The following is a 26542-nucleotide window of genomic DNA, read 5'->3' on the forward strand; positions in this document are numbered from 1 at the left end:
AAAACTGACCATTTATTCCTACCCTTTGTTCCCCATCTTTTAACCAGTTACTGACCCATGAGAGGACCTTCCCTCTTATCCCATGACAGCTTCCTTTGCTTAAGAGCCTTTGGTGAGGGACCTTATCAAAGACTTTCTGAAAATACATATACATTATATCCACTGGCTCCCCCTTGTCCACATGCTTGTTGACCCCCTCAGAGAATTCTAGTAGATTGGTAAGACATGATTTCCTGTTACAAAAACCATGTTGACTCTTTCCCAACAAGTTATGTTCATCCGTGTGGCTGACAGTTTTGTTCTTTACTATAGTTTCAACCAGTTTGCCCGGTACTGATGTCAGGCTTCCTGGCCTGTAATTGCTGGGATCACATCTGGAGCCCTTTTTAAAAATTGGTGTCATGTTAGCTATCCTCATCATTTGGTACAGAAGCTGATTTAAATGATAGGTTACAGACGACAGTTAGTAGTTCTGCAATTTCACACTTGAGTTCCTTCAGATACCATCTGGTCCTGGTGACTTATTGCTGTTTAGTTTATCAATTTGTTCCAACACTTCTCTAATGACACCTCAATCGGGGCAGTTCCCGAGATCTGTCACCTAAAAAGAATGGCTCATGTTTGGAAATCTCCCTCACATCCTCAACCGTGAAAACTGATGCAAAGAATTCATCTAGTTTCTCCGCAACAGTCTTGTTATCCTTGAGTGCTCCTTTAGCGTCTCAATCATTCAGTGGCCCCACTGGTTGGTTAGCAGATTTCCTGCTTCTGATGTACTTAAAAAAATTTGCTATTACTTTTTGAGTCTTTGGCTAGCTGTTCTTCAGATTCTTTTGGACCTTCCTAATTATATCTTTACACTTCATTTGCCAGAGTTTATGTGCCTTCTATTTTCCTCACTAGGATTTAACTTCTGCTTTTTAAAAGATGCTTTTTGTGCCTCTCACTGCTTCTTTTACTTTGTTGTTGAGCCACGGTAGAACTTTTTTGGTTCTCTTACTGTGTTTTTTAATTCGGGGGATACATTTAAGTTGAGCCTCTATTATGATATCTTTAAAAAGTTTCCATGCAGCTTGCAGAGATTTCACTTTTGGCGCTGTACCATTTTTAATTTCTGTTTCACTAACTTCCTCATTTTTGTGTCGTTCCCCTTTCTGAAATGAAATGCTACTGTGTTGGGCCATTGTGGTGTTTTCCCCACCACAGGGATGTTAAATTTAATTATATTATGGTCACTATTACCAAGTGGTCTAGCTATAGTCACCTCTTGGACCTGATCCTGTGCTCCATTTAAGACTAAATCAAGAATTTCCTCTCCTCTTGTGGGTTCCAGGACTAGCTGCTCCAAGAAGCAGTCATTTAAGGTGTCAAGAAACTTTATCTCTGCAGCCCGTCCTGAGGTGACATGTACCCAGTCACTATGGGGATAGCTGAAATCCCCCATTATTAGTGAGGCTTTTATTTGTATAGCTGGTCTTATCTCCTGGAGCATTTCACAGTCACTATCACCGTCCTCCTCACATGGCTGGTAATATACCCCTACTGCTATATTCTTAATAGAGCATGGAATTACTATCCATAGGGATTCTGTGGTACAGTTTGGTTCATTAAAGATTTTTACTTCATTTGACTCTACACTTTTTCACATATAGTGTCACCCCCACCACCATCAGGATGACCTATTCTGTCCTTATAATATATTTTGTACCCTGGTATTACTGTCTCCCACTGATTACCCTTATTCCACCAAGTTTCTGTGATGCCTCTTATATCAATATCTTCATTTAAGACAAAGCACTCTAGTTCACCCAGCTTCTTCTTTAGACTTCTAGCGCTGGTATACAGGCGCTTTTTAGCTGTCTTCCATTGCATGATGTAACTGAGTGAGACTTTTTTTCAATTGACTTTCATTTTTTTTTGCATTTCATTTCATTCAGTACTGGGTAAATTGGTAGAAACTATAGTAAAGAACAGAATGATCAGACCTATACATGAACACGATTTGTTGGGGAAGAATCAACACGGCTTTTATAGGGGGAAATCATGCCTCGCCAATCTATTTGAATTTTTTTTTGGGGGGGGGAGGGGGCAGGGTCAGCAAGCGTGTGGATAAGGATGATTCAGTCGATATAGTGTACATGGAATTTTAGAAAGCCTTTGACAAGGCCCCTCACCAAAGGCTCTTAAGAAAACTATGTAGCCATGGGAGAAGAGGGAAGGTTTTCTCATGGATCAGTAACTGGTTAAAAGATAGGAAACATAGAATTGGACTAAATAATGAGTTTTCACAATGGAGAGAGAGAAACAGCGGGATCCCCCAAGAAAGGATCTATAATGGGACCTGTGCTTTTCAATGTATTAATGAATGATCTGGAAAAAGGAGTGAAGAGTGAAATGGTAAAGACATGCATCTGAGGAAGTGGGTATTCACCCACGAAAGCTCATGCTCCAAAACGTCTGTTAGTCTATAAGGTGCCACAGGATTCTTTGCTGCTTTTACAGATCCAGACTAACACGGCTACCCTCTGATACATGGTAAAGTTTGCAGATGATACAAAATTAGTCAAGATAGTCAAGTCCAAAGCAGACTGCGAAGAGCTGCAAAGGGATATTGCTAAAACTGGGTGACGGAGCAACACAATGGCAGATGAAATTCCGTGTTGATAAATCCAAAAATCGTGCACATTACAGAACATAATCCCAACTATACATTTAAAATTTGTGGGGTCTAAATTAGCTGTTACCACTCAAGAAAGAGATCTTGGAGTCGTCATGGATAATTCTCTGAAAACATCTGCTCAATGAGCAGAAGCAGTCAAAAAGGCTAACAGAATCTTAGACACTATTAGGAAAGGGATAGAAAGACAGAAAATATACTACTACTACTCTCTAAATCAGGGGTGGGCAAACTTATTGGCCTGAGGCCCACATCAGGATTCCAAAACTATATGGAGGGCCAGGTAGGGAAGGCTGTGCTTCCCCAAACAGCCTGGCCTCCGCCTCCTCCCACTTCCTGCCCCCTGACTGCCTCTCTCAGAAACCCTGACCCATCCAACCCCCCCTGCTCCTAACTGCCCCCCTGGGACCCCACTTCCTGTCCAACCCACCCTGCTCCCTGACTGCTCTGACCCCTGTGCTCTGACTGCCCCCTGGGACTCCCTACCCCTTATCCAACCCCCCCACTCCTTTTCCATGCAGCTCAGAGCACCAGGACTGCCAGCTGCCTAGCTGGAGCCAGCCGTGCCACTGCAGTCTAGAGCATCGGGGCAGGCCGGTGGCTCTGGCAGCTGTGCTGTCCAGCAGGAGCTCGCAGCCCCACCGCCCAGAGTGCTGGCGACACTGCGAGCTGAGGCTGCAGGGAAGGGAGGACAGCAGGGGAGGGGCCGGGAGCTCAAGGGCTGGGCAAGATGGTCCCGCAGGCCAGATGTGGCCTGTAGTTTGCCCATCTCTGCTCTAAATCCAGAGTGTGCCCACACCTTGAGTATTGTGTGCAGTTCAGATCCGCCTATCTCAAAAAGGCTAGAAAAGGTTCAGAGAAGTGCAACAAACATGATCAAAGATATAGAGCAGCTTCCTCATGAGGAGAGACTAAAAGATGAGGGTGGTTCAGCTTAGGAAAGAGGTGATTAAAGGGGGATATGACACAGGTCTGTACCATCCTGACTGGTGTGGAGAAAGTGAATAAGAAAGTGTTTTATTTACCCTTTTCCACAATACTACAACCAGAGCTCACCCGATAAAATTAATTGACAGCAGGTTTAATACAAACCAAAGGAAGTATTTCTTCACACAACGCACAGTCAACCTGTGGAACTCCTTGCCAGAGGATGTTGTGAAGGCCAAGACTATAACAGGGTTAAAAAAAGACCAAGATAAGTTCCTGGAGGATAAGTCCATCCATGGCTATTTGCCAAGATGGTCAGAGATGCAACACTATGCTTGGAGCGACCCCTAAACCTCTGACTGCCAGATGACAGGGTGACTCTCTTGGAAGCTCTGGTACAGGCCAATGTCTGAGACAGGCTACTGGGTTGGATGGACCATTGCTCTGACCCAGTCTGTATCTTATGGATCTCACAGAGGAGAGAGAAGTCCTCTGGATCCATTCACTGAGGAACCCCTTGTGGAGTGGGGGTGTTTTCATGAATGTTTGGATCCTGGTTCTTGTGAAACCAGCCAGCTCTGCAACAGACTGACCATTGGAGGGAAAACCTACTTTATAGGCAAGGTAACTATAGGAGAGAGAGCTATTAATAACCAGAGACCCAGCTTTGCGTTGTATGGTTTAGTTTTGTGTCGTAACCAACTGTTTCCATCACTTTCTCTCATTTCTAGTTAAATCTTTATCCTTTCTTAAATAAACCTACTTTTGTTTTATTGTAAGTGCTCACAAAGCTGTGTTACACAGGAGCAGGGGTTCTCAAACCCCAATGCACCACGACCCCCTTCTGACAATGCAAATTATTACATGACCCCAACGGAGGGGACCGAAGCCTGAGCCTGCGCCAGCCCCAGCACCCCTGGTGGGGGAGCCAAAGCCCCAGCCTAGCCATCCTGAGCGGGGGACCTGTAACCTGAGCCCCTCCACCCATGGCCGAAGCCCTTCAGTTTTGGCTTCAGCCATAGGCAGTGGGGCTCAGGCTTTGTCTTCAAGCCCTGCACCCCTGCTAGTCTAAACCAGCCCTGGTGACCCCATTAAAACAGGGTCGTGACCCACAGTTTGAGAACCGCTGGTTTAAGGTGAAGCTAGTAAACAGGGGCAGAGGATGTGGAATTTCAGTGTGTTGCCAGCAGCAGGGGCCGGATATCACTGGGGAGCGATTCAGAGGGATTCGGGACTGGGGTGCACTTACTGTTAACCTGCAGGGCGAGGACACGGCTGGCCTAGCCCAGAGGGGGGTGATTGACTAGCCGGCAGAGTTAAAGAGCTGACATCCAGCCAGGCAGAGCCAAGACTCCCTCCTCCAGGTCATTCTAAGCATGGATTTGCTGCAAGAAACTTTCCAGGCCTGGTCTTCCTGTGCTGCCCTCTCGGATCATCTAGTGCAGACCCTTCTCTGCCCCTTCACACAGCCTCTCCTGCCACGTGCAACAGCCTCTGCCTGGCAGTCTGCTCCGTTCATTCTCCAGCCCTTCAGATCCTACCTGAGCACAGACCGTAGTACTGCTCCCTTCTCCACGGTTCATAATTCCTTCTTCTCTCGTTACTTAAGCTCTGTAAAGGATTGGGGGATGCAGTGGGCATGAAAGTTGACTGTGCGCCATAGACTTGTGTCACCACCAAAGCTGGGCCTGTGAGCCCAGGGTCCCCAGCTGGCCTCCTTGGAGGAGCTCCAACGGGCAGACACTCATCAGGCTGCTGTACTGGCCCCAAACTTTGGGTCCCATGTGCTCTCGGCTTGCTGGGGCAAGGCAGAATTCAGGCACTGTCTCTGGGCCACTAGGCACATGTGTCGGGTGCAGATCCAGCATCTGACACCCCTTTTAGACTCATAGACTTTAAGGTCAGAAGGGACCATTGTGATCATCTAGTCTGTTAGGACTTTGTCAGTGCCTTTACAGGGGGCCCCAGATTACTGCTGCTCAACTTTCTCCCCATGGCATCTCCCAGCAGTCCCGCCCTCTGCTAGAAATGGCTGCTGAGAAAAACCTCCCTTTGATAACATTGCAATCCCCCTTTGTCACACTGTGACCACCTGCAGTGAGGATTCCTTGCCTGGTTACCAGCTCACTAGAAGAGGTTTCCCCAGGTATCACCAGCTCATTGTCCTGCCAGGGCAGATTAGTCAATTGTTGACTGTCCCCTTAGCACAAGAAGGATGATGCAAGGATGCAGTGTAAGACACCCGACAGGCCCAGCATTCTCGCAGTCTCACTGGAATTCCACACAGACAGATTGCCAGCAGGTCACGCAATGCAGACCTGGATTGCAAAGCAGGCCTGAGATGTTGTGCGCAGTGTCCCTAGCCAGTTGCTGCCGGGAAACTAGGCCTCTGCTGAGACCCGCTGCTCTCAGCACAGCGATGCTGCTATCCCGGGGGGGGGCGTGTGTGTGTGTGTGTGTCACTGCTGAGACCCGCTGCTCTCAGCACAGCGATGCTGCCATCCCAGGGGAGGGGGCGGGGTCACTGCTGAGACCCGCTGCTCTCAGCACAGCGATGCTGCCATCCCGGGGGGGCGGGGGTCACTGCTGAGACCCGCTGCTCTCAGCACAGCGATGCTGCCATCGGGGGGGGGCGTGTGAGTGTGTCACTGCTGAGACCCGCTGCTCTCAGCGCAGCGATGCTGCCATCGGGGGGGGGCGGGGGGGTCACTGCTGAGACCCGCTGCTCTCAGCGCAGCGATGCTGCCATGGGGGGGGGGTCACTGCTGAGACCCGCTGCTCTCAGCACAGCGACGCTGCCATCGGGGGGTGTGTGTGAGTGTGTCACTGCTAAGACCCGCTGCTCTCAGCGCAGCGATGCTGCCATGGGGGGGGGGGGCGGGGGGGTCACTGCTGAGACCCGCTGCTCTCAGCGCAGCGATGCTGCCATCCCAGGGGAGGGGGCGGGGTCACTGCTGAGACCCGCTGCTCTCAGCGCAGCGATGCTGCCATCCCGGGGGGGCGGGGGGGTCACTGCTGAGACCCGCTGCTCTCAGCGCAGCGATGCTGCCATCGGGGGGGGGCGGGGGGGTCACTGCTGAGACCCGCTGCTCTCAGCGCAGCGATGCTGCCATCGGGGGGGGGGCGGGGGGGTCACTGCTGAGACCCGCTGCTCTCAGCCCGGCCTGCCAGGCTCTTTCTGAGCCCAGGGACTCGGTCTCCGCCCGCCCATGGCCCAAGGAGCAGAGAACCATCCGCAGCCCGACCTCCCAGAGGGGTTAATATTGGCCTGTCAATCACCTCTCTTCCCTTTCTGATTGGCTGAATCTGTCCATATTTTACTGGGTCTTAGCTACTGGTGGCGACGTTGCTAGGCAGGATAGCAAGGAGGGCGGACCCTGCCTGCCCCATTTTTCCATTGGTGCATTTTTGTGATTGGCCGTACGCTCCGTGTTGCCGGGTAGAGTCACCACTCTTCCTAGGGCACTGTGATTGGCGGAAGAAGTGGCGGTTGGAGCTTTCTGATTGGCCAGAGCAGTATGATTTTTTTCCACTGGCTGCTCTGCTGCCAGCCTAAATTTCTGATTGGGGGGCGCGGCCTGTTGCTAGGCAGAGTAGCCGGCGGCGGGCGGAGCTCCGCTTCCGATGAGTCGGCTCTGAGGGTTCAGTCAGAGCGAAGCGCCGGAGCCGCCGCCAGCCCGAGCCGAGCCCGCGAGACCCGCCGCCGCCCCCCGCCCGCCATGGCTTCGGGATCCGAGTAAGTGCGGGGCCGCCCGCCGGGAGGGGCCGGGCTGCCCCGAGCGGCCGGACACGGGTGGGCGAAGCGCCTGGGCCTGCCCGGAACCGAGCCCGCCCCGCGCCGGGCCCCGCGCCCGGAGGCGGCCGGGCCCGAGCCTGCTGTGTCATGCAGGCCCCGAGGGGGCGGAGCCGGGCCCGGCTGTGGGACCTGGGCCTAGGCCGCCCCGCCCCGCCCCCCCTCGCCCGCCCGGCCGGGCCCCCGCGAGCCAGCGGCTGGGCCCCTCCCCCCCGCGCTTTTGGGCGCGTGTCTCGCCCCCCGGCCGGGCGGCGCGGAGCGGAGCGGAGCGGAGCGGGGGGCCCCGCTGGAGCGGCCCGGTGCCCCCGGCGCACGCCCGAGTCCGGCTCCCCTGCCGCTCGGGGCACTTCCTGCTGCTCCAGAAACGCCGAGTCATGTGGTTACAAGATGGTGGGGAGCCCCGGCCCGGCCCGGCCCCGCTTCGGGGCTAGACATCAGCCCGAGTGTGGAGCCCTCCAGCGCCTGGGGCCCGCCCCGGCCTGCCGGGGAGCGTCTTTGCGCTGCTCTAGTCTCCGTCTGCCTCTTTCCGTGTGGGGGGCGGGGGGGTTCCACGCCCTGGCGCAGAGTCCCGAGGACACCTGGACTCTGCCATCGTGTAGCCCAGCGGCTCCCACCCTTTCCAGGCTGCTGGGCCCTGTCGGGAGTCTGAGCTGTCTTGCCTGCCCCCAAGTTCCACCTCAGGCAAAACCTACTGGCTTACAAACCCGCACATACCAATACAGACGTGTCACCGCACACTGTTAGCGGAAAACTGCTGACTTTCTTCTTTTACCATATGATTATAACATCAATTGGAACATTAATATTTCAGTGTCAAGCATACAGAGCAGTGTAAACAAGTCATTGTCTGTATGGAATTTTCGTTTGTACTGATTTCGCTAGTGCTTTTTAATATAGCTTGTTGCAAAACTACACAAATATCTAGATGAGTTGATATACTCTCTGGAAGACCTCTGCGTCCCCCCAGCCATACACGTACCCCTGCTTGAGAACCATTGGTATACCCCTTGGAAATCCACAGGACAGCAGTTGTGGGAAGGTTTTGATGTTTTAGATCAGTGATTCTCAAACGTTTGTGCTGGTGACCCCTTTCACATAGCAAGCCTCTGAGTGCGACCACTCCTTATAAATTAAAAAAAACTTTGAATTATATTTGACACCATTATAAATGCTGGCTGCAAAGCGGGGTTTGGGGTGGATGCTGACAGCTCATGTAATAACCTTGCAACCCCCTGAGGGGCCCTGACCCCCCCCAGTTTGAGAACCCCTCTTTTAAACTCTGTTAGGGCATAGAAGGAAATGGCAGATTCTTGGGAAGTTGATGGCCATCAGCACCTCCAACAAAAATACCACAGTCTAAAAAATCAGGACTGATTGTCCTAAAAACAAATTCAGAGTGACCAGATAGGTGGAAATGGGAGCTGCCGAGGGGCTCGGTGTGAGAAGGCCTGGACATGTTCTTTGGAGACGTGGTTGTCATATGGCAACTGAGAGGAATCCTGTTATTTCCTTGTGCGGTGTGTTGCTTCGTATTGTTACCTGTGATCACACGCTGAGAATGGAGGTCTTCCACCTTTCAAACATAAGTTGGGTGATAGCTACACAGCCGCTGAGGTGAGCTGCCACAGAATTTAAAGATGATCTTCCAAACTAAAGAATATTTGGAACAACCCATTAGCCAGGGTCAGAGGGGCATTCAGTGTCTTAGGAATCCATATCTTAACTCTTTGTTCTTTTTCAGGTCCCAAAGTCCAGACCCGCTGTGGATCAACAGCTCTGGCATGACACCAGATTGCTTGGTCCTGATGGGTCAGCTGCAGCAAGGATCTGCCATGGGTTTGGTGCCCATGGCAGAGTTCATGCTGGAACTGGTGATCTAAGATACACATTCTGACACTGAGTCACGTTGACTGTCTCTTTTTAAAAGAAACCTGTCCCTGTGCCACTTAAGAAAACTCTTTCGACCCTGCGATTACAAGATAAATAATTCTTTAACTGAATTAAATATTATTTTAATTGCAATTTCTGGGCTCCTGCTGGTGGCAACTATCTTGCTGAGGTAACTCCTCTGATCACACCACATGGAAGTCCAGTAACTGAGTAAACTAGTTCAGCGTGACTTTTTAAAGGTTTTTATCTCTTAAATATATATATTTTTTAACCAATATTAGTAAATGGGAACCAGGGTGGATTTGATTTAAATCACTAGTCAGGAAGACTCAATTTAATCATGGATTTCTACGTAAAAGTGCATTTTTGGTGATTGATATAACCTTAATACGTATTCTTCACAACTCAGAGATAGATGTAGGTTTCATTTTTAGAAGGTACACGCTATACAATTTTTAAATGATTTATTTTGAAAACTTTTTTGATTAGTTTTACAGCTATATCAGAAGACGAATGATTGTTTGATTATTTCATTTATCAAAGGTAATTGAAGCGGATATTTATGAAGTCATTGGGAGGTGAACTATCTCCAGTTCAACGGGTTAATCATTCATATTTGGAGGATTTCTTGCCATGTTGTACTAGGAGGAGAACATCACCAGACATTTAAATTGTTTTATTTAACTAGAACAACAACGTTCAGTATTCTGGATTTTTTTCTACAATAGCAAACATAATATTTTAACAAAACAAGCATATGAATTTCTGAATTTTGTTAAACATTCAAGTTTTTAAAAATCAGGTTTGTTTTTATTAAAATTGTTTTTTACTAAAATAGTTAAAAGAAATATTTAAAAAAACCAAACAAATTAAATTTACTGTGTCAGCCAGGTCAACATGAGAAACTTAAAATACTGACTTCCGCAGCTGACTCAGTCATCCTCACCTTTATTTTCCTGTTTGTTCATAATCTGGAAAAGAAAAACAAGCTTTCCTACTTCTCAGATCCCAAATGATTTTTCAGTTTGCAATGAATTAATCCAAAGGAAGAAAATCTTCTTTCTACACCAGCAGAAGCTACTGCTATTAAAAGGTTTCAGAGTGGTAGCTGTGTTAGTCTGTGTCTGCAAAAAGAACAGGAGTCCTTGTGGCACCTTAGAGACTAACACGTTTATTTGGGCATAAGCTTTCATGGGCTAAAACTCACTTCATTAGATGCATGGAGTGAAAAATACAGTACTGCTTACTGTATTTTTCACTCCATGCATCTGATGAAGTGGGTTTTAGCCCACGAAAGCTCATGCCCAAATAAATGTGTTAGTCTCTAAGGCCTGGTCTACGCTGGGGGGAATCAGTCTAAGTTACGCAACTTCAGCTACGTGAATAACATAGCTGAAGTCGATGTACTTAGATCTACCTACTGCGGTGTCTTCACTATGGTAGGTCACTCTGCCGTTGACTCCGCCTATGCTTCTCGCTCTGGTGGAGTACTGGAGTCGACAGGAGAGCACTCAGCAGTCGATTTATCGCATCTTCACTAGACACAATAAATTGACCCCGATTGGACTGATCACTCTAGGGGTAAGTGTAGACATGCCCTAATGCAGTGGTTCTCAAACTTTTGTACTGGTGACCCCTTTCACATAGCAAGCCTCTGAGTGCGACCCCCCCCTTAAAAACATTTTTATATATTTTTAATTTATAACACTATTATAAATGCTGGAGGAAAAGCCGTATTTGGGGTGGCGGTTGACAGCTTCCGACCCCCTATGTAATAACCTCGTGACCCCCTGAGGGGTCCCCACCCTAGGTTTGATAACTCCTGCCCTAAGGTGCCACAATGACTCTTCATTGTTTTTGCTGTTAAAAGTGAGATTATCACTTCAACAACAGTCTCTGAATCCAAGTGCTTAAGTGACTTCTACCAGTTCACTGGTTTGACTTTCTTTAAAACATCATCAGCAAACATATAGTTCTTGAGTGCTTCTTATTCCCAAACTGGGTGTCTCTTACATCCTGCTGCCATTATAGCTTTTACCTTCTGGTGAGAGGATGGTATGATAGATCTCAAATCAATGAAGGCTACACTGAGATAAAGCTCCAGACTTCTGGAATATGCTGCTCAGTTTCACTTTTGTTTCTACTGCCTGTTCCTCCCTTCTCACGGCTATCTTCTACTTCTGCTTGTCCAGATCTATTCTGCCCCCAACAATCTTCTGGTCATTGAACTTTTTGAAACTTTGCACTTTTAGAGAGAGGTGAGGGATTGACTCTGTGTACACAAATTTGCAGAGGGACAAGAGAGTTGAGGTCTGTTATTTCTCGCCTCTCTGTATTTTAAAACATTTTTGCTGTTAACAAGCATGTTATCTCTGGAGACACAAATCCACAGTTTGAGAACTGCAAAACTGAGCATCTCTGCTGGTATCTTCTAGACTGAGCACTGAGTCCCATTGGGTAGATAGAAAGATTAACCTAAATAATCAGTACAGAAGCCCCTGGAACCCCATAAGGTTGGGTCCCTAATCCATGAACTATTGGAACTCATTTACAAAACTTTTCTTAAACATGACATGAATATATTGTCTCATACTATAGAATTAGAATTTATAATCCCTATTCCATGATGAGATGTCTTTGAGCTATAATGTATCTTATCTAAAACTGTCTTTAGATAAGTTTTTTCCTCAAAAAGTATTTTATCAAAAAAAAATTTTTTTTAATTTTTTTAGAAAAATCATTTATTTGCGTCCACCCTGATGGGAACTGACTATCTGGTAATGGGTTCCAGTCATACTGTTCCAAATGGCACCTCAGCAAGATAGTTGCCATCACTAGGCAGCTTTAAGGAAAAATTGTGTTCCTTATTTTTATAAATACCTGGGGAAAGTGCTAACTTGCAGTATGGACATTCTAGCTCAATCTGTTGTGAAACTGACCTCTCCCTCGGTGTCTGTCAGCAGCAGGTCTATCTGAATCAGTGCTAAAACCAGTTTAACTACTAGCGTAGTGGGGACAAAACGCCTATCAGACTCATTGCAGAAACGTGAGTCTCAATCACATTTTCCATCACATATGCATATAACTTTGCCCATCTGTGTTAGCAGTATTTGTCAGCAGCAAGTCAATTTCCTAACGTGGATGGGCCCTCAGACCCAAGCATAGCTGGCTCTTGTCACAAGTATGCTAATCAGTACTGTAGGTTCCTCTCTGGCCCTGTGTACCAAAGTACATGGGCTTCAGAGAAACTTAGCCTGGAAAGGGGAATTTGACGAGGTCCTTAAGAACAACTTGCTTATATTTTCAACTCACTGTCCATTTCCTCCTCCATTTCACTAATAAATGTGCAACACCTGACCTACTACCAGCCCCCAAGGCTCACACTGCTAACCTCTCCCCTCTCAGAGGCAGCAATTCACAGTGCCATTTCCTGTTCATTCAACTTCTTCAGTCATGTATGAGGAACCTTATCAGAAGATGGATTTTGTCCAGTAGGTGTGATTTCCATTTGAAATGTGTAATGAGTTTGGGAGGAATGATTATTGCTTTGTAGAATCTGTGCTGCCTTCACTCTCTGAGGTTGTACGTGACTTTTCAAAACATTGTCCTAGTCACTTCTTAGACTTGCCATCAGTTCCCACAATATCAAGGCCAAGATCGTCTGGTTTCTGACATCCGGGGGTTTCCCTTGGCTCTAGCTTTAAAGCTGGGCCACTAAGGCCTTGGCTACAGAGGCGCTTTACAGCGCTGCAACTTTCTCGCTCAGGGGTGTGAAAAAACACCCCCCTGAGCACAGCAAGTTACAGTGCTGCAAAGCACCAGTGTAAACAGTGCCTTGGGGAGGTGGAGTACCTGCAGCACTGGGAGCGCTCTCTCCGAGCGCTGGCGCTGCGACCACACTCAGTTCAAAGCGCTGCCGTGGGAGCGCTCCAGCGGCAGCGCTTTGGCTTTTCGAGTGCAGCCAAGCCCTCTGTTAATGACTTTCCAATCTACAAGAGCGGTGCTGTTTGTAAGGACCTTGCATCTCCTTGTACATACCTGCTGTTTCATCCAGAGGATCCTAGCTTGCCTGATAACTTACAGGTTTTGAGTTTCTTATATTGCTCCGTTACTTCCTCATGGGAAACTTGAGTCCTTTTGAACTCTTCCAAGACTGTTTGGTTGGGCATCAGTTCCTCCCACAGCCCTTCTGCTGCGTAGGGGTTTAAAGACTGCCTGCCTGGGTGATTGCACATAGCTCTCTACGTGGACAGTCACTAATCCCTTTCCTCAGGATAGGAAGAGAGCCCTGTTCTACAGATACAGAGGTGAAAGTGACTTACCCAGGGCCACACAAGTCTATGGCAAGATGACTCGAGAGTTGGTGTTTTCCTTTTGGGCAGTACTGCCTCTCTGGTTATTCTGAATTTGTCTCTTAACTGTAAATTGCTTGTCACAGCATACTTGTGCTCAAGCTGGATTTCTAAACAGTTCCCAGATAAGGCAGCTGCCCTCCTGTTATTCCTGTGATCTCTTCTCTGAAGTGGCGGGGAAGGGGCCCGTGCTGCATAGTTGTCCACTCACTACACTGAAATCACATTGCATGTACTTACAGTGACATGCAGACAAGTGGTAACATTTTTCTTAAAGATCCAGTGAACATGCAAAATAAAGCAACTGATCAGCTGTAGGCAACGTTCCCCAGGAATGTTAATGAAGAACTCTGCACCCAGCTGCTCTGCTCGCAACTTCTGCAAGCTCTTAAATGATCACTTGGTTCAAAATCATACTTTAAAAACAACCTAAAACTTTTTGGTTGGTATGTTAGATGTTGAAACACATCACTTCAAAAATGTATCTCTTCAGCATTTTTTTGCTCTTCAATTTACTCAGTTTGGGCAATGAAAATAAACTGTCAGTTTCATTTCTTGGTGGGTACTAGCATAAAGCTGCAGTGTTTGGTGTTTGTAAACATTTCCCTGCAGCATTCATCCAAACAAAACTCTTTTCTTCATGGACATTTAAAACTAGGGGTGGGCAAAGTTTTTAGCCCAAGGGCCACATCTCAGAATAGAAATTGTATGGCAGGCCATAAATGCTCACAAAGTTGGGGTGCGGGTTCTGGTTTGGTGGGTGGGGCCAGAAATGAAGAGTTCAGGGTGTGGGAGGGGGGTGTGGGCTCTGGGTTGGGGCTGGGAATGAGGAGTTTGGGGTGTAGGAGGGTGCTCTGGGCTAGGACTGAGCAGTTTGGAGGGTGGCAGGGGGTTGGGGTACAGGCTCTAGCTGGGGGTGCGGGCTCTGGAGTGGGGCTGGGGATGAGGGGTTTGGGGTGAAGGAGGATGCTCCAGGCTGGGATTGAGGGATTTGGAGGGCGGGAGGGGGATCAGGGCTGGGGCAGGTGGTTGGGGCGTGGCTCAGGGGGCAGGCTCCAGGCTGTGCTTACCTCAAGTGGCTCCTAGAAGAAGCGGCATGTCCCTTCTCTGGCGGAGGTGCAGCCAGGCAGCTCTGCAAGCTCCCTGTCTGCAGGCACCGCCCCTGTAGCTCCCATTGGCTGCAGTTCCAAGCTAATGGGAGCTGTGCGGGCAGCATGCAGAGCGGAGCCCACTTGCTGCCCCTACACGTAGGAGCCAGAGTGGGGCCATGCCGCTGCTTCCAGGAGCTGAGTGGAGCGCACCTGACCCTGCTCCCTCACTGGAGCATGGCAAGCCCAGACCTTGCTCCCCTTTGGGAACTCAGGGGGCTGGCTTAAAACGGCTGGGGGCTGGATCCAGCCCACGGCTGTAGTTTGCCCACCCCTGCTTAAAACTGTTGATAAACGTGATTAGGTTTGTAAGTTTTACCTGACGGACCTCAGTAGGCTAAACTCATTTGAACTGGGGATTTGTAACATTGCCCTGTAACTCCTTGCTCTGGCTAACAACTGCCTGTGCCCTGGCCTCCAATGTCCGTTTATTACAATAGTAAATATGTCTCCACTTCAATTAAAAAAAAACCTCCTTGTGTGTGGTCTGGGATTTGTGTGACCAGATAGATTCCACCCTCCTAGCCATTTCTATGGGATTGTTAAACCCACAATTTGCATATAAGTGCTAGTGATTGTCTTGCTACTGTGTCTTTGTTTTTAGGCAAGAGACATTCCAGGAAGAAACATCTCGATGATCCTGTTTTTCATAAATATCTTCACAGCTATTTTAGTTCAAGGCTACCAACTTAGCCAAAGTCACTTTCTTACAGAACATAATTCTGCTCTCTCACTTTGCTCGCCATGTAGAACTGAACCAGTTGCACTCAAGAAGATAATTGTATTTTGTCTTTCAGACAGGTTTAGTGTGTAAAAGAGAAGGTAGCCACGGAAGTTTTTAATGTGTGTAGACAATGGAGACCAAAGCAGGGTTTGCCCAGAAAAGGAGGAGCAGCATTACCCAGACTCAGCGGTTTTGTTTCTTTCCAGTTCTAAAGCGGACGACTTATCTACCGCAATTCTAAAGCAGAAGAACAGGCCCAATCGGTTAATTGTCGATGAAGCCATCAATGAGGACAACAGTGTTGTATCGCTCTCCCAGGTGTGTCTCAAGTCAAGTTAAGAACTGTGTAGTTAATCTGCAAACTTTCAGTGTCTTTTGCCCTGAAGCTCAGCATTAGACCATTGTTGAACATGCTACATGAATGTAAAGATTGTACAGAAAGCCGTGAGGAAACAGCAGATGGGCTGTAATGGGTGAAAATGGTTTTCGATAGGTCTCTTGCCTCTAAGACTTCTGAGCAATTATCGTGGTTCTCTAGTGATGCTAGTGTTCAAGCAGGAGGCCTTGCCCTTGCGCCAGGATATGCATTGTGGGATCCCCTGTCTCTTCATGGTTCACTCCACACTACCATTACCAGGATGTAGCACTTCGGGGTCTGGTTGCTGTCTTCCGAACACTTACATTCTGGCCTTGTCCAATGCATGGCCTAATTCTGTCACTGTTCACAGGCAAAAATGGATGAATTGCAGCTGTTCAGAGGAGACACAGTTCTGCTAAAAGGAAAGAAGAGGCGAGAAGCAGTCTGCATTGTCCTGTCAGATGATACCTGCTCAGATGAGAAGATTCGCATGAATAGGGTTGTTCGTAACAACCTGAGAGTGCGCCTTGGTGATGTGATCAGGTGAGGTGTGCTTTGCTAACTTGGTGCATCTTCCTGGATTTGTTTAGCTGGTTCTAAATTAATTCAGTCAGTGATGGAGATTGGGATTGTAGCAAGTGTTTAGTTACCTTTCAGGGTAGTTCTAAGAAGCAGTGCCTCTTAGAAAAGAATGTTCTGTAGCTGGAGTCTAAAGTGTGCTGCTAGCTATATGACTATTCCTAAGACCGAGACAGGGGAACTGTGTTCTGTGGGCTATAAGAGGGGTTTTCAAAAGAGCTCAGGTGATTTAGGAGCACAAGTTCCATCTCTAAATCTCTTAGCTGTCTTTGAAAATTCCACCCCACAATCTCTTTCCTCTCTAAATGTTAAGTTTGACTGTTGCATAGTTTAAGCCTATGTCTTTTCACAGTCTGATTATTAGTAGAAATGGTAATAGTACTCTCAGTGAAAAGAGAGAGTGTGTTTCCCCATAGTATCTGTAGCTTAGGCAATGAACTTTTGCATGAGAAGCAGAAGTTGATACTGTTTGGAAACAAAAGTAAAAGTGACTAATCTGTTTTCAGTGTCAAAGCTGTGTGAAACATGAAACAATCAAATATCATAAGCAATGAAAATTAAAACTCCATTTTAATCTGAGGGGTTAGCAACTCATGCAAACGTGTTGTGGGAGTCCTGCTGCTTGAGACTTCTCCGAGTAGAGTGATCTAGAACTGTAACATGAATCATAGGGAACAGTCTTGCATTGACTTGAGGGAGATGAACTAGATTTACCTAACAGGGAAAACCAGTAAGTGGCTCCAAATCACAGCAATGTCCTTTTGTGTGCACAAGCTGTGGAGAATTGGTGCCTAATCCAGCACTCCCCAAATGTTGGGTGGACATATGAGGCTCCTGTTGCTTGCACGGGATTTTCAGGAGTGAAATCTAGTGGATTCTTCAGACTCTGCAAAATATATTTTTTGGTATCTTTGAGGAGGACTAAGGTACTTTTTAATGGAGTACCCCAAAGTGGCACACTTTGAACAGCACATGGGAAAAGGTGACATCTGAGCTGTCAGGCTGTGTAGCTATGGTACTGGATTCAAAGTAAAGATGTGCTCGTACAGGTGTTGAGTAGAGGACATAGCTGATATTTATAGCTGTAACAATTACTTATGACGTGACTATTCCTGATAACCCAGTAACTCCTCCCATAGAGCATTCAGCTCTTACCTCCTAAAATTTCAAATAATCTTTTCCGAATCATCAGTCTGTCAGCAGCTAATCATCTCTCCTTTAGTCCATTTATCTCTGCCTAGGTCTCTGTCCAGTGCCGCCTCTTGAGATTTCATTCCAAATCCACAATCACTTGTCTTAACTTGGTCCCAGAGGCTGGAAATCTCTGAATCCTCCTTGGCCTCAGACTTTTCCTTGCTTATCTCCTTTGCCTGTAAATTTCCTGTTGCATTTCTTACTGTGAAATCTTGATTCATGTCTTTATCACACCTTCATTCTTGGTCTCTGAATTCCTCCTCCGTCTGGGCCACTTGGTCTCTTCCTTTACTCTTCAACTTAAGTCCTTCTCTGTACAGCATTTGCTAACATGGTGTGTAAAAGGTGCTGTGCAAAGCAAGGCTTGAAAACACTCAGGTGAGCAGTAGGTCACACTGTAGGTGCAAGCTGTCTAAGTGAAATTGACAAGTCTCTTGTCACTTGCTGATTCTAGTGAGATCTTCTGTTTCACGGCTGCTCAGAAGCTGTCGCCAAAGTTATTAGTAGCACAAGCTCAGTTTTTCTTGTGTTGCAGTCAGGAAGAGAGGGATTTTCTCTGCCCCATTTATAACCTTGCCAGCAGCAGCTGCTTGTTAAAATAAAAAGTAGCCGTTGAGTCTTCCAGTTGCCCAGAATGTTACCTGCACACATTAGGGCACCCCACCTTTTCCCAGTCCGTAGGGCTCCAGGCAAAAAGCACCTGCCCTTACCCAAGTCGTAGGGCTCAGGGCCACCTGTAGCCAATTCATAGGGCTCAAGGTGTAACTAGCCTGGTCAGTGTAAGCACCCACACCCTTTCCCAGTCCATAGGGCTCTGGGTGTATACTGCTTCTGTGGGCGTGCAGGACCTTTTACCAGTGAAAGAGCCTTACACAATAATATCCCAGTCCTCTATTTATTAACAGTTACCACACCGAATACACATTACACACACAATGCCATGCTCACCAACCTGATCACGCAGGCAGACTTTCCCTGTCAGCCAGGCAAGGCTGGTCTCATCTGGGTCCTAGTTGCTGCACGTCATGGTCATGCAGAGGATTCTTAACAGCTCTGATCTTAGGCTGAGTCTTGGGGATGAGTTCTTCTTCCAGGTCTTTCCTCCTTCTTCTCTTCCCAGCCGGTCTGCTTCTTGGACCCCAGTTTATATAGTGAAACTTGAGTCCTGCTTAGCTAGACCTTAACCAATCTAACATAATTCTCTGACCAATTATATCCCACTACCCTAATTAACTTATACTCAGCAAAATTAATTATACAGCAGTCAGAAACAATTAAAGAACCAGACAGGTAAACAATAGGGAACTGGGTACCATAATGACAAAACAATAAAGAAATGAGGGTTTCACAACCATCGAGAAGTGAGTTCTTGCCAGACAGATGCTGTCAAACGTAGATAGTGGGAGCCATTAGGTTGGGGTCTCCTCCTTAACAGCGGATATGACATTGTTTTAATGTAATGTAGGTGGAATGGGAGAATGTGACTTCCTGCTTCTCAGCTAATGGCTGCTGCTCGGCTGCTCTTTTAATCTGGCTGCAGACGAAGGCTTTAGGCTTTACAAGAATGCACTAGGTAATAACTGGGGCAGTGGCCGGATACTTGTCCACTTCACTCTGCTGCTTGGGAAGGAGGCTCTGAAAGAACCAGGCTTGGGAAGCAGCTCTCTTTTCCAGCAGTCATCGTGGGAAGGGTGGAGAAGAACAGAGGAAAATGAGCAGAGTGAAGGACAAGCCCTAGTGTGGGTGTCAGGGGAGCTCTTCACATACTCCTAGAGCAGGGTGGATGCACCCTGGGGTTTTCATCCTGGCATTGGGAGTCTCTGTATTTTGTGTCTGCCTTTCCAGGCACTGTGTATAAGAAAGAAATGAGTTGTAGCTTACTGGAATCTGCTTGTGTTTCAGCATCCAGCCCTGCCCAGATGTGAAGTATGGCAAACGCATACATGTGTTACCGATTGATGACACAGTGGAAGGGATCACCGGGAATCTGTTTGAGGTCTACCTCAAACCATACTTCCTGGAAGCATATAGACCAATCAGAAAAGGTAATGACACCCGCCCCTAAAATCATGAGGAAAGATGAAAGATGGTGACACACTTTGTAAGGAGACTGACCATAAGGAGAAGAGCTCCAGAAACTTGCCTGGATCAGTACATGGCATTAGGGTAGCTTGAGTCTGGCTGGTGTTTTTGTGACTGACTATGTCTACCCTGCAGTTAGACACTCGCGGCTGGCCCATGCCAGCTGGCTCAGGCTAAGGTGTGGTTTAATTGCAGTGTAAACTTCTGAGGTCAGGCTGAAGGATCCTGTGAGGTGGGCTGCAGCCTGAGCTCAAAAGTCTATACTGCAGTGAAACAGCTGTGCTGACCGAGCCCTGGGTGTCTGAGTCAGCTGGCATGTTCCAGCTGTGGGTGGTTTGCAGTGTAGACATACCTCCAGTCCTGCCACGCCTGGTCTCACTTCCACCACTGAGGAGCAAGTCAGTTGCCAGCTGCTGGCTGGCTCAGAGCCGCATAATGATCTTCTAGCCACAGGGTTTGTGTGGCTCTGCAACTGCTTTTGGTGCACATGCAAGAGAGGATCCTAAAAGGCTGGGGTGAGGTAATGGTCTTGACACAATATTGTTAGGCTTCTTTGATTTTGTACTTCACAACATATTGATTAAGAAACTAGAATGATATAAAATCAACGTGGTACACACTAAACGGATTAAAAACTGGTTAACTCACAGGTGGAAATGAAATTGTAAATAGGGGGTCGTAATCGTTGATTGGTGTGTTTGTAGTGGGTCCCGCAGCAACTGTTTCTTGGCTCACACTATTTAACACTTCTCACAGGTCACTGATAAAAAACATAAAGTGATCAGTGATCAAGTTTGCAGATGACACATGGTTGGGAGAGTAGTAACTAATGAAGAGGGCAGGTCAGTGCTACGAAGTGATCTGGATCTCTTGGGAAGCTGGGCATTAGCAAACAGTAAGCGTTTCAGTATGACCAAATCTAAAGGTGTATGTTGAAGAACAGAGAACACAGGCCAGACTTGCAGGATGGGGGCCTCTATCCTGGAAAGCAGTAGTTGTGCAAAAGAATTGGAGTTTCTGGTGGATAATCAGCTGAACATCAGCTCCTAATGCAACACTGGTCAAAAAGGTTAATGTGATCCTGGGATGGATAAACAGGGAAGTCCCTTCATGGGGAGCAGAGACTTGATAATCGATGACTCTTCAGTCTAGCAGACAAAGGCAGAACAAGAGCCAATGGCTGGAGGTTGAAGCCAGACAGATTCAGACTAGAAATAAGGCACATGTTTAACAGTGAGGGTAATTAACCATTGGAACAACTGCCCAAGGGGTGTGGTGGATTCTCCACCACTAGCAATTTTTAAATCCAGATTGGATGTTTTTCTAAAAGCTCTGCTTTAGCCCAAACATGAATTAATTCAGGGAAGTCCTAGGGCTGATGTTATAAAGGAGGTCAGACTAGATCAGCGGTTCTCAAGCTGGGGGTCAGGACCCCAAATGGGGTCGCCAGGGCTGGCATTAGACTTCCTGTGGCCCAGGGCCAAAGCCAAAACCCAGCCACACCCTCTTCCTTTCCCCCCTCACCCCCCTGCATCTAGGGCTGAAGCCCGAGCCCAACTGCCCAAGGCCGAGGTCTTCAGCCCTGGGTGGCAGGGCTCAAGTTACAGGCCCCAACACCTGGGTCTGAAGCCCTTGAGCTTTGCCCCCCTCCCCCCACCCAGGGTGGTGGGGGTGGGGCTGGGGCTTGGGCTTTTCCCCTCCGCTGCCCAGGGCGCCAGGGTTGGGCAGGCTCAGGCTTCAGTCCTGGCTCCTGGGGTCATGTAGCAATTTTTATTGTCAGCAGGGGGTCGTAGTGCAATGAAGTTTGAGAACCGCTGGACTAGATGATCCCAGCGATCTCTTCTCATCTTCTAATCAAGCCAAGGGATCAGAGAAGGGAATATGTCAAACTAAGGTATCTGGCCAGTCAGGTTTTCATCCCCGTGGTAGGCACTGCACAGAGCTAAGTGCCTTTTGTATGGGGAATTGTCCTGCTCTGGAATCCAGAGCTTCCCACTTCCCCTGCCTGCTTCTGATGCTCCTGGCTAAGAGTCCCTGCTCCCCGGCCAGTGCTGATAGCTTGGTGGTGGGAGGGGAAGGCCATCTAGGTACCATACTTTCTCTCAAACTCCCCCGGCGTGAAGCTGCAGAGAGGAAGGTAAGTGAGAGGAGAGATAGGAGGAGATGAGTGGGTAGGTTGCACTTCCAGGTTTGAAACTTGAACTCTGGTAGTCACTTGTTTTGCGTGCAGGGGAAAAAATTAGAGGGAGCCTTGGTTGGAGTGACCTTCCTTTCCTAATGTGCACTGAGGATGAGGCACATTGAATTGGTTTCTTCTGGCCACTGCATTGTAGTTTTGGAGTTGGGCTTTCTCTCATCCCACTACTTGCCAGTTAGTTTAGCTGACTTTTTTTCTGGGTCTGATTCCCAGTATTGCACCCTCTTCCTCTCAGATCTGCAGTGGCACAGGAACTGCAGATCTAAGAGGAGGGGGGTGCTATACTGTGGGGAGGCCAGGCAGCCTGTATTGAAGGTCTGCAGTCACTCACTTTGAGAGCAAGCATGATGCCCTTTGCACCCTGTCTTGTGTGGTGGTGGTGAAGCCTCCTCCAGGAAGGCATTGGCTGCTCCATAGCCCAGATCTTACCTGTGCAGGTTATTTCACTGACTTCTGAGTGGAGAACTCCTCTCTCCTCACAGCAGTTGCCCTTGTTCCTGATCAGAGGTTTGGAAGCATTCACCACCGGAGGGGCAGTTTGGTACGCTGACACTCACAGTGCATGCTGCGTTTGGCATTAACACAGACCGCACTGGTAAATGGCAGCTACTGGCACCTCTTTTTATTACCAAGTACATGCAGTCTGCCCCCTTAAACCTCTTTGGAAGCATGAGGACTCTGACACTGTACGTGCTCTGGTAACTGCAGTTCACTGAAATGTGACGGTTCTTCCAGGTGACATCTTCCTTGTGCGTGGAGGGATGCGTGCTGTGGAGTTCAAAGTGGTGGAGACAGACCCAAGCCCTTACTGTATAGTGGCTCCAGATACCGTGATCCATTGTGAAGGGGAGCCCATCAAACGAGAGGTAAGCTGAGCCCCAGCACCTGGTTTCTCCCACCGTATCCTTTTTGCAGAAGAGAATCTATTTCTGGGGGGTCTCTGTGTTTGTCTGTCTCCGTCTTTTAGACTTGCTGTGCAGATTTCACACTTCCCTTTGCAGCTGTCAGACAGTGGTCTGTGTTCTGGAAGCTTACAATCATCACTTTACTAGACACTAAAAATCATGGATGTAATAGACACTGGATTTATGGCGTAAGGTGTTTTGCTGCCCCAAGCACGGCAGGCAGGCTGTCTTTGACGGCTTGCCTGCGGGAGGTCCCCGGCCCTGCCGATTCGGCGGCATGCCTGCAGGAGGTCAGCCAAAGCCCACGGGACCAGTGGACCCTCCGCTGGCAAGCCGCCGAATGCAACCTGCCTGCCGTCCTCGTGGTGACCGGCAGAGCGCCCCCTGTCGCTTGCTGCCCCTGTCTGTAACCCTCTGTTTTGTCCTGTGACTGCAGAGGTGTTAACAGATCACTTCCCTTGAATGGTCTCTTGTAACATACGTTAATTACTTATGCTAAACGATTTGTTCCACCTTTATTTAGCTGTGATGCTCCTTGGGCTTGTCTACACTTAAAATGCTGCACGCTTCAGTGCAGACACCACCTATGGCAGCGGGAGGGGTTCTCATGGCAGCGTAGGTAATCCATCCCCCTGAGAGGCAGTAGCTGGTTGGTGAGAGAATTGTCCTGTACCTAGCACTGTCTACACCAGGGGTTAGGTTGGTTTAATTGCGTCACTCACAGGTGTGGATTATTTCGACTTAACTTCCTAGTGTAGACCAAGCTTGAGTGCCTTTCCCAGACCTGATGAAGATCTCTGTGTAGCTCGAAAGCTTGTCTCGTTTACCAACAGAAGCTGGTCCAATCAAAGAGGTTACCTCACCCACCTTGTGTTCTGTTTCTGCAGTTCCTGTGGTCTGTAGCAGATCATGTATATGATGTGGCTGACCAAACTCAGCTCTTTTCCTGTCAGGGAAAGGAGTGAATGTGGACATTAGAAAAGACTTCCAGAAGTGTCTCGTGATTTTTTTTGTGCCGAGTCTGGGATACCTAGAGAGGGCTGATTTTTGGAGGGCACTTCCTGTAAATCAGGCCTCACTATACGGTGTCTCGGGTTGGGCATGCAAAACTGGAGACTCTTCAAAGCACTAGTTCCTCTTGAAAGTCTTGGCCATTCTGCATGTAGGGTAGGAAGCACTGAAGGTACTAGGCATATGGGCCCTACCTTTCCTTAGGCGCAGGTGCCTTTGAAGTCTCATGTAGGAGAATCTAGCCTGTGAGCCCCTACAGCGGCTAGTGTCTGCAGCCACTCAGCTAGCTCTCTGCTGAAAACCATTCGCATTCCTGTCAATAGCCACCGCTGAGTCCAGGTCTCTGAACAGCCACGAGACCTGAAGTCCTGCAAGCCACTAACACTGGGGGGTTTGAGTGTTCCACTGAGAGTATTAGCTAGAGCTGGCTTGGAACTTTCTGCAGAGTTCGGTGTCTTTACCTACCACACTGTGCGTGAGTCAGTCCTAAAAGAAGAGCCTCCCATGCGGTGTAACTGCCTGTTAGCCAAGGTGCTTTGAGTGCCTTGACTGAAATGGATCTGCCTAATTCCTTAAACTATAGCTGCTCCCTGACGTTGGGCTTCCCTGGCTAATTCCACCTCCACCTTAGCAATACCAGAGGGTTACATGCATCGTTGCTTATGCAGACCCAGCTGGCAGATGGTGGGAGGGGCAAGAACACAGCCTTCACCCCTGAGCTTAGAGTGTTTTTACAAGAAACGGCCTCTAAACCTACATTTGATTCACTTGTCTAAGCCGCTGTGCTTTGTTTTATCCGCTTCCCCTTGACCGTACCCATTTGATGCTGCTTTTCTGACTGCCACCACAAACAGTAAGGTTCTTCCCTCTGGTGACTGGAATGGTCCTGAAATTGGACACCTTCTTCAAGTGTCAGACAGAGAAGGGCCGTTGAGCTGAGTGTTGGGTGTCACTTCACTCAACCAATAAACTGTGGATCTTCAGCCAGGCCTTTAGCTTGTGCCAGAGCCGCTTAGCTCTGAACTCTGCCACGAGGGGAAACGCTCCCATGGTCCTTGCTGTCATGTAGGAACTTACTGGAATAGTCCAGGTTTGCTGGTTGGTGATAAGCTCTTTGTGTAGTGACACATCAGGTGCAGTGATACCAAGGCATTTGGGTACCACAGTGATGGACGTGGTATAAGAGCTAGAAGAGTCTTTGGGGCTAGATCATAGTCTGTTGCTTGGTGCCGACCAACTCCCTCACAAGCCTGAAATGGATTGTATGTGGTAGGAGGCAAAGTACTGGCATATGGATCTAATTCTGGGAAGGACGTTGAAAGGGACGAGAGACCCTGGCAGCATCCCTGCTCCCCTAACAGCTTGGGAGGTATTTTAAAAACATTCAAATTTCACTTTTAAATTTGCTGGAGCTCCTCAGCTGGTTCAGTGTAGCCACATCACAGGCTGTTGGTCAGTGGTCACCACTGAAGTTCGGTAGCTTACTCAAGAAGCCAGGCTTGTGGTCACGCCATGATTATAGCTGAAGATAAACACTACTTCGCAGTGACATACCCTTTCGTTCTCTAGAGCGAGTTACAAACATTGCCCCCCTCAGCATCTCGCCATTTTACATGTGAGGAGATTACCGCTAAGACACTGTGACCGGCCCAAGGCCACAGGCAAATCCATTAGAACTGGTTCCCCGTTTTGTGCTACGGCCAGTGACCTGTGCCCTTCCGTAATCCAGTTGGAGGAAAAGAAACTTACAAGTCCTGTGGTGATCCCCATTGCTTTCTCCAGTGCCTGAGGTCTCCCAGGTCCTGCTTGGCTGAGGAGAGTGTTGAACTAAGTCTCTTGTTTCCCTTGTGCACTAATGACTTTCCCTGCTGGCAGGATGAGGAAGAGTCCCTGAATGAAGTGGGCTATGATGACATTGGAGGCTGCCGGAAGCAGCTGGCCCAGATCAAGGAGATGGTGGAGCTTCCGCTCAGACACCCTGCGCTTTTCAAGGCCATAGGTGTGAAGGTAAGGGTTGGCCTGCGTCAGCTCTGCAAGTGCCAAATGAATGATCAGCCTAGCCTGGTGTTTGAAGCTCTGCTGGAATCTTCCTCCTTGCTCCAGCAAGACGCTGGGAGTGTGCTTGGTGCTTGGGGGGAAGTAACCTGTGACCTTTCTTGCTGACCTTCTGAGTCCCATTGCTGGCCTAGGAAGCTACCTTAGGTTTTCAGGCCACCGCTGGTGGGTGCTGAGTGAAAAGCTGGAAGCCATGGTCTATTGCGCATTGCTTGTGCCTGGAGAGACAGTGATGTGAAGAGCAGGGCCTGGCTTTGGAACAGCCCTGCCACCTGTTGGATAGTTCTAGTCTCTGTGTACTGCAGAAGGACGTTAGCAGTGTTGATAGGACTGATTGTTGCTGCCTGAACTTGCATCAGAGCTTTGGAGTGAGTGCACTCTTCAGATTCTCTTAGGTTCATTAGGAATCTCCATAGACATTTAAAATGAACTTACTAAGAAGGGCCCTGCTCCTTGTCCTCAGCCTCCACGTGGAATCCTGCTGTACGGCCCTCCTGGTACCGGTAAGACCCTGATTGCACGTGCAGTGGCTAACGAAACTGGAGCTTTCTTCTTCCTGATCAATGGTAAGTTGCGTGAATTCCTTGTGCCTCAAATCTACGTTAAGCACTCATTTGAAATGTGCATCCAGCTCGGGGGGACAGAAGGCA

General features: G+C 48.3%; 1 protein-coding gene across 1 annotated transcript in view; it reads left to right on the forward strand.

The window, feature by feature from the left end:
• Nucleotides 1–7216: 7216 nt before the first annotated feature.
• The window catches only part of VCP (valosin containing protein), a 31556-nt gene continuing 12230 nt past the window's right edge, over nucleotides 7217–26542 (forward strand). The window contains exons 1-7 of the mRNA XM_050943742.1: nucleotides 7217–7340; nucleotides 15718–15829; nucleotides 16240–16412; nucleotides 19545–19687; nucleotides 22657–22787; nucleotides 25713–25844; nucleotides 26356–26458. Coding sequence (XP_050799699.1) covers nucleotides 7324–7340; nucleotides 15718–15829; nucleotides 16240–16412; nucleotides 19545–19687; nucleotides 22657–22787; nucleotides 25713–25844; nucleotides 26356–26458 — 811 coding nt within the window. The 5' untranslated portion in view covers nucleotides 7217–7323. The remainder of the gene's footprint in view (nucleotides 7341–15717; nucleotides 15830–16239; nucleotides 16413–19544; nucleotides 19688–22656; nucleotides 22788–25712; nucleotides 25845–26355; nucleotides 26459–26542) is intronic.

Source organism: Gopherus flavomarginatus, chromosome 3, assembly GCF_025201925.1.
Source record: "Gopherus flavomarginatus isolate rGopFla2 chromosome 3, rGopFla2.mat.asm, whole genome shotgun sequence".
Taxonomy (NCBI): Eukaryota; Metazoa; Chordata; order Testudines; family Testudinidae; genus Gopherus; species Gopherus flavomarginatus.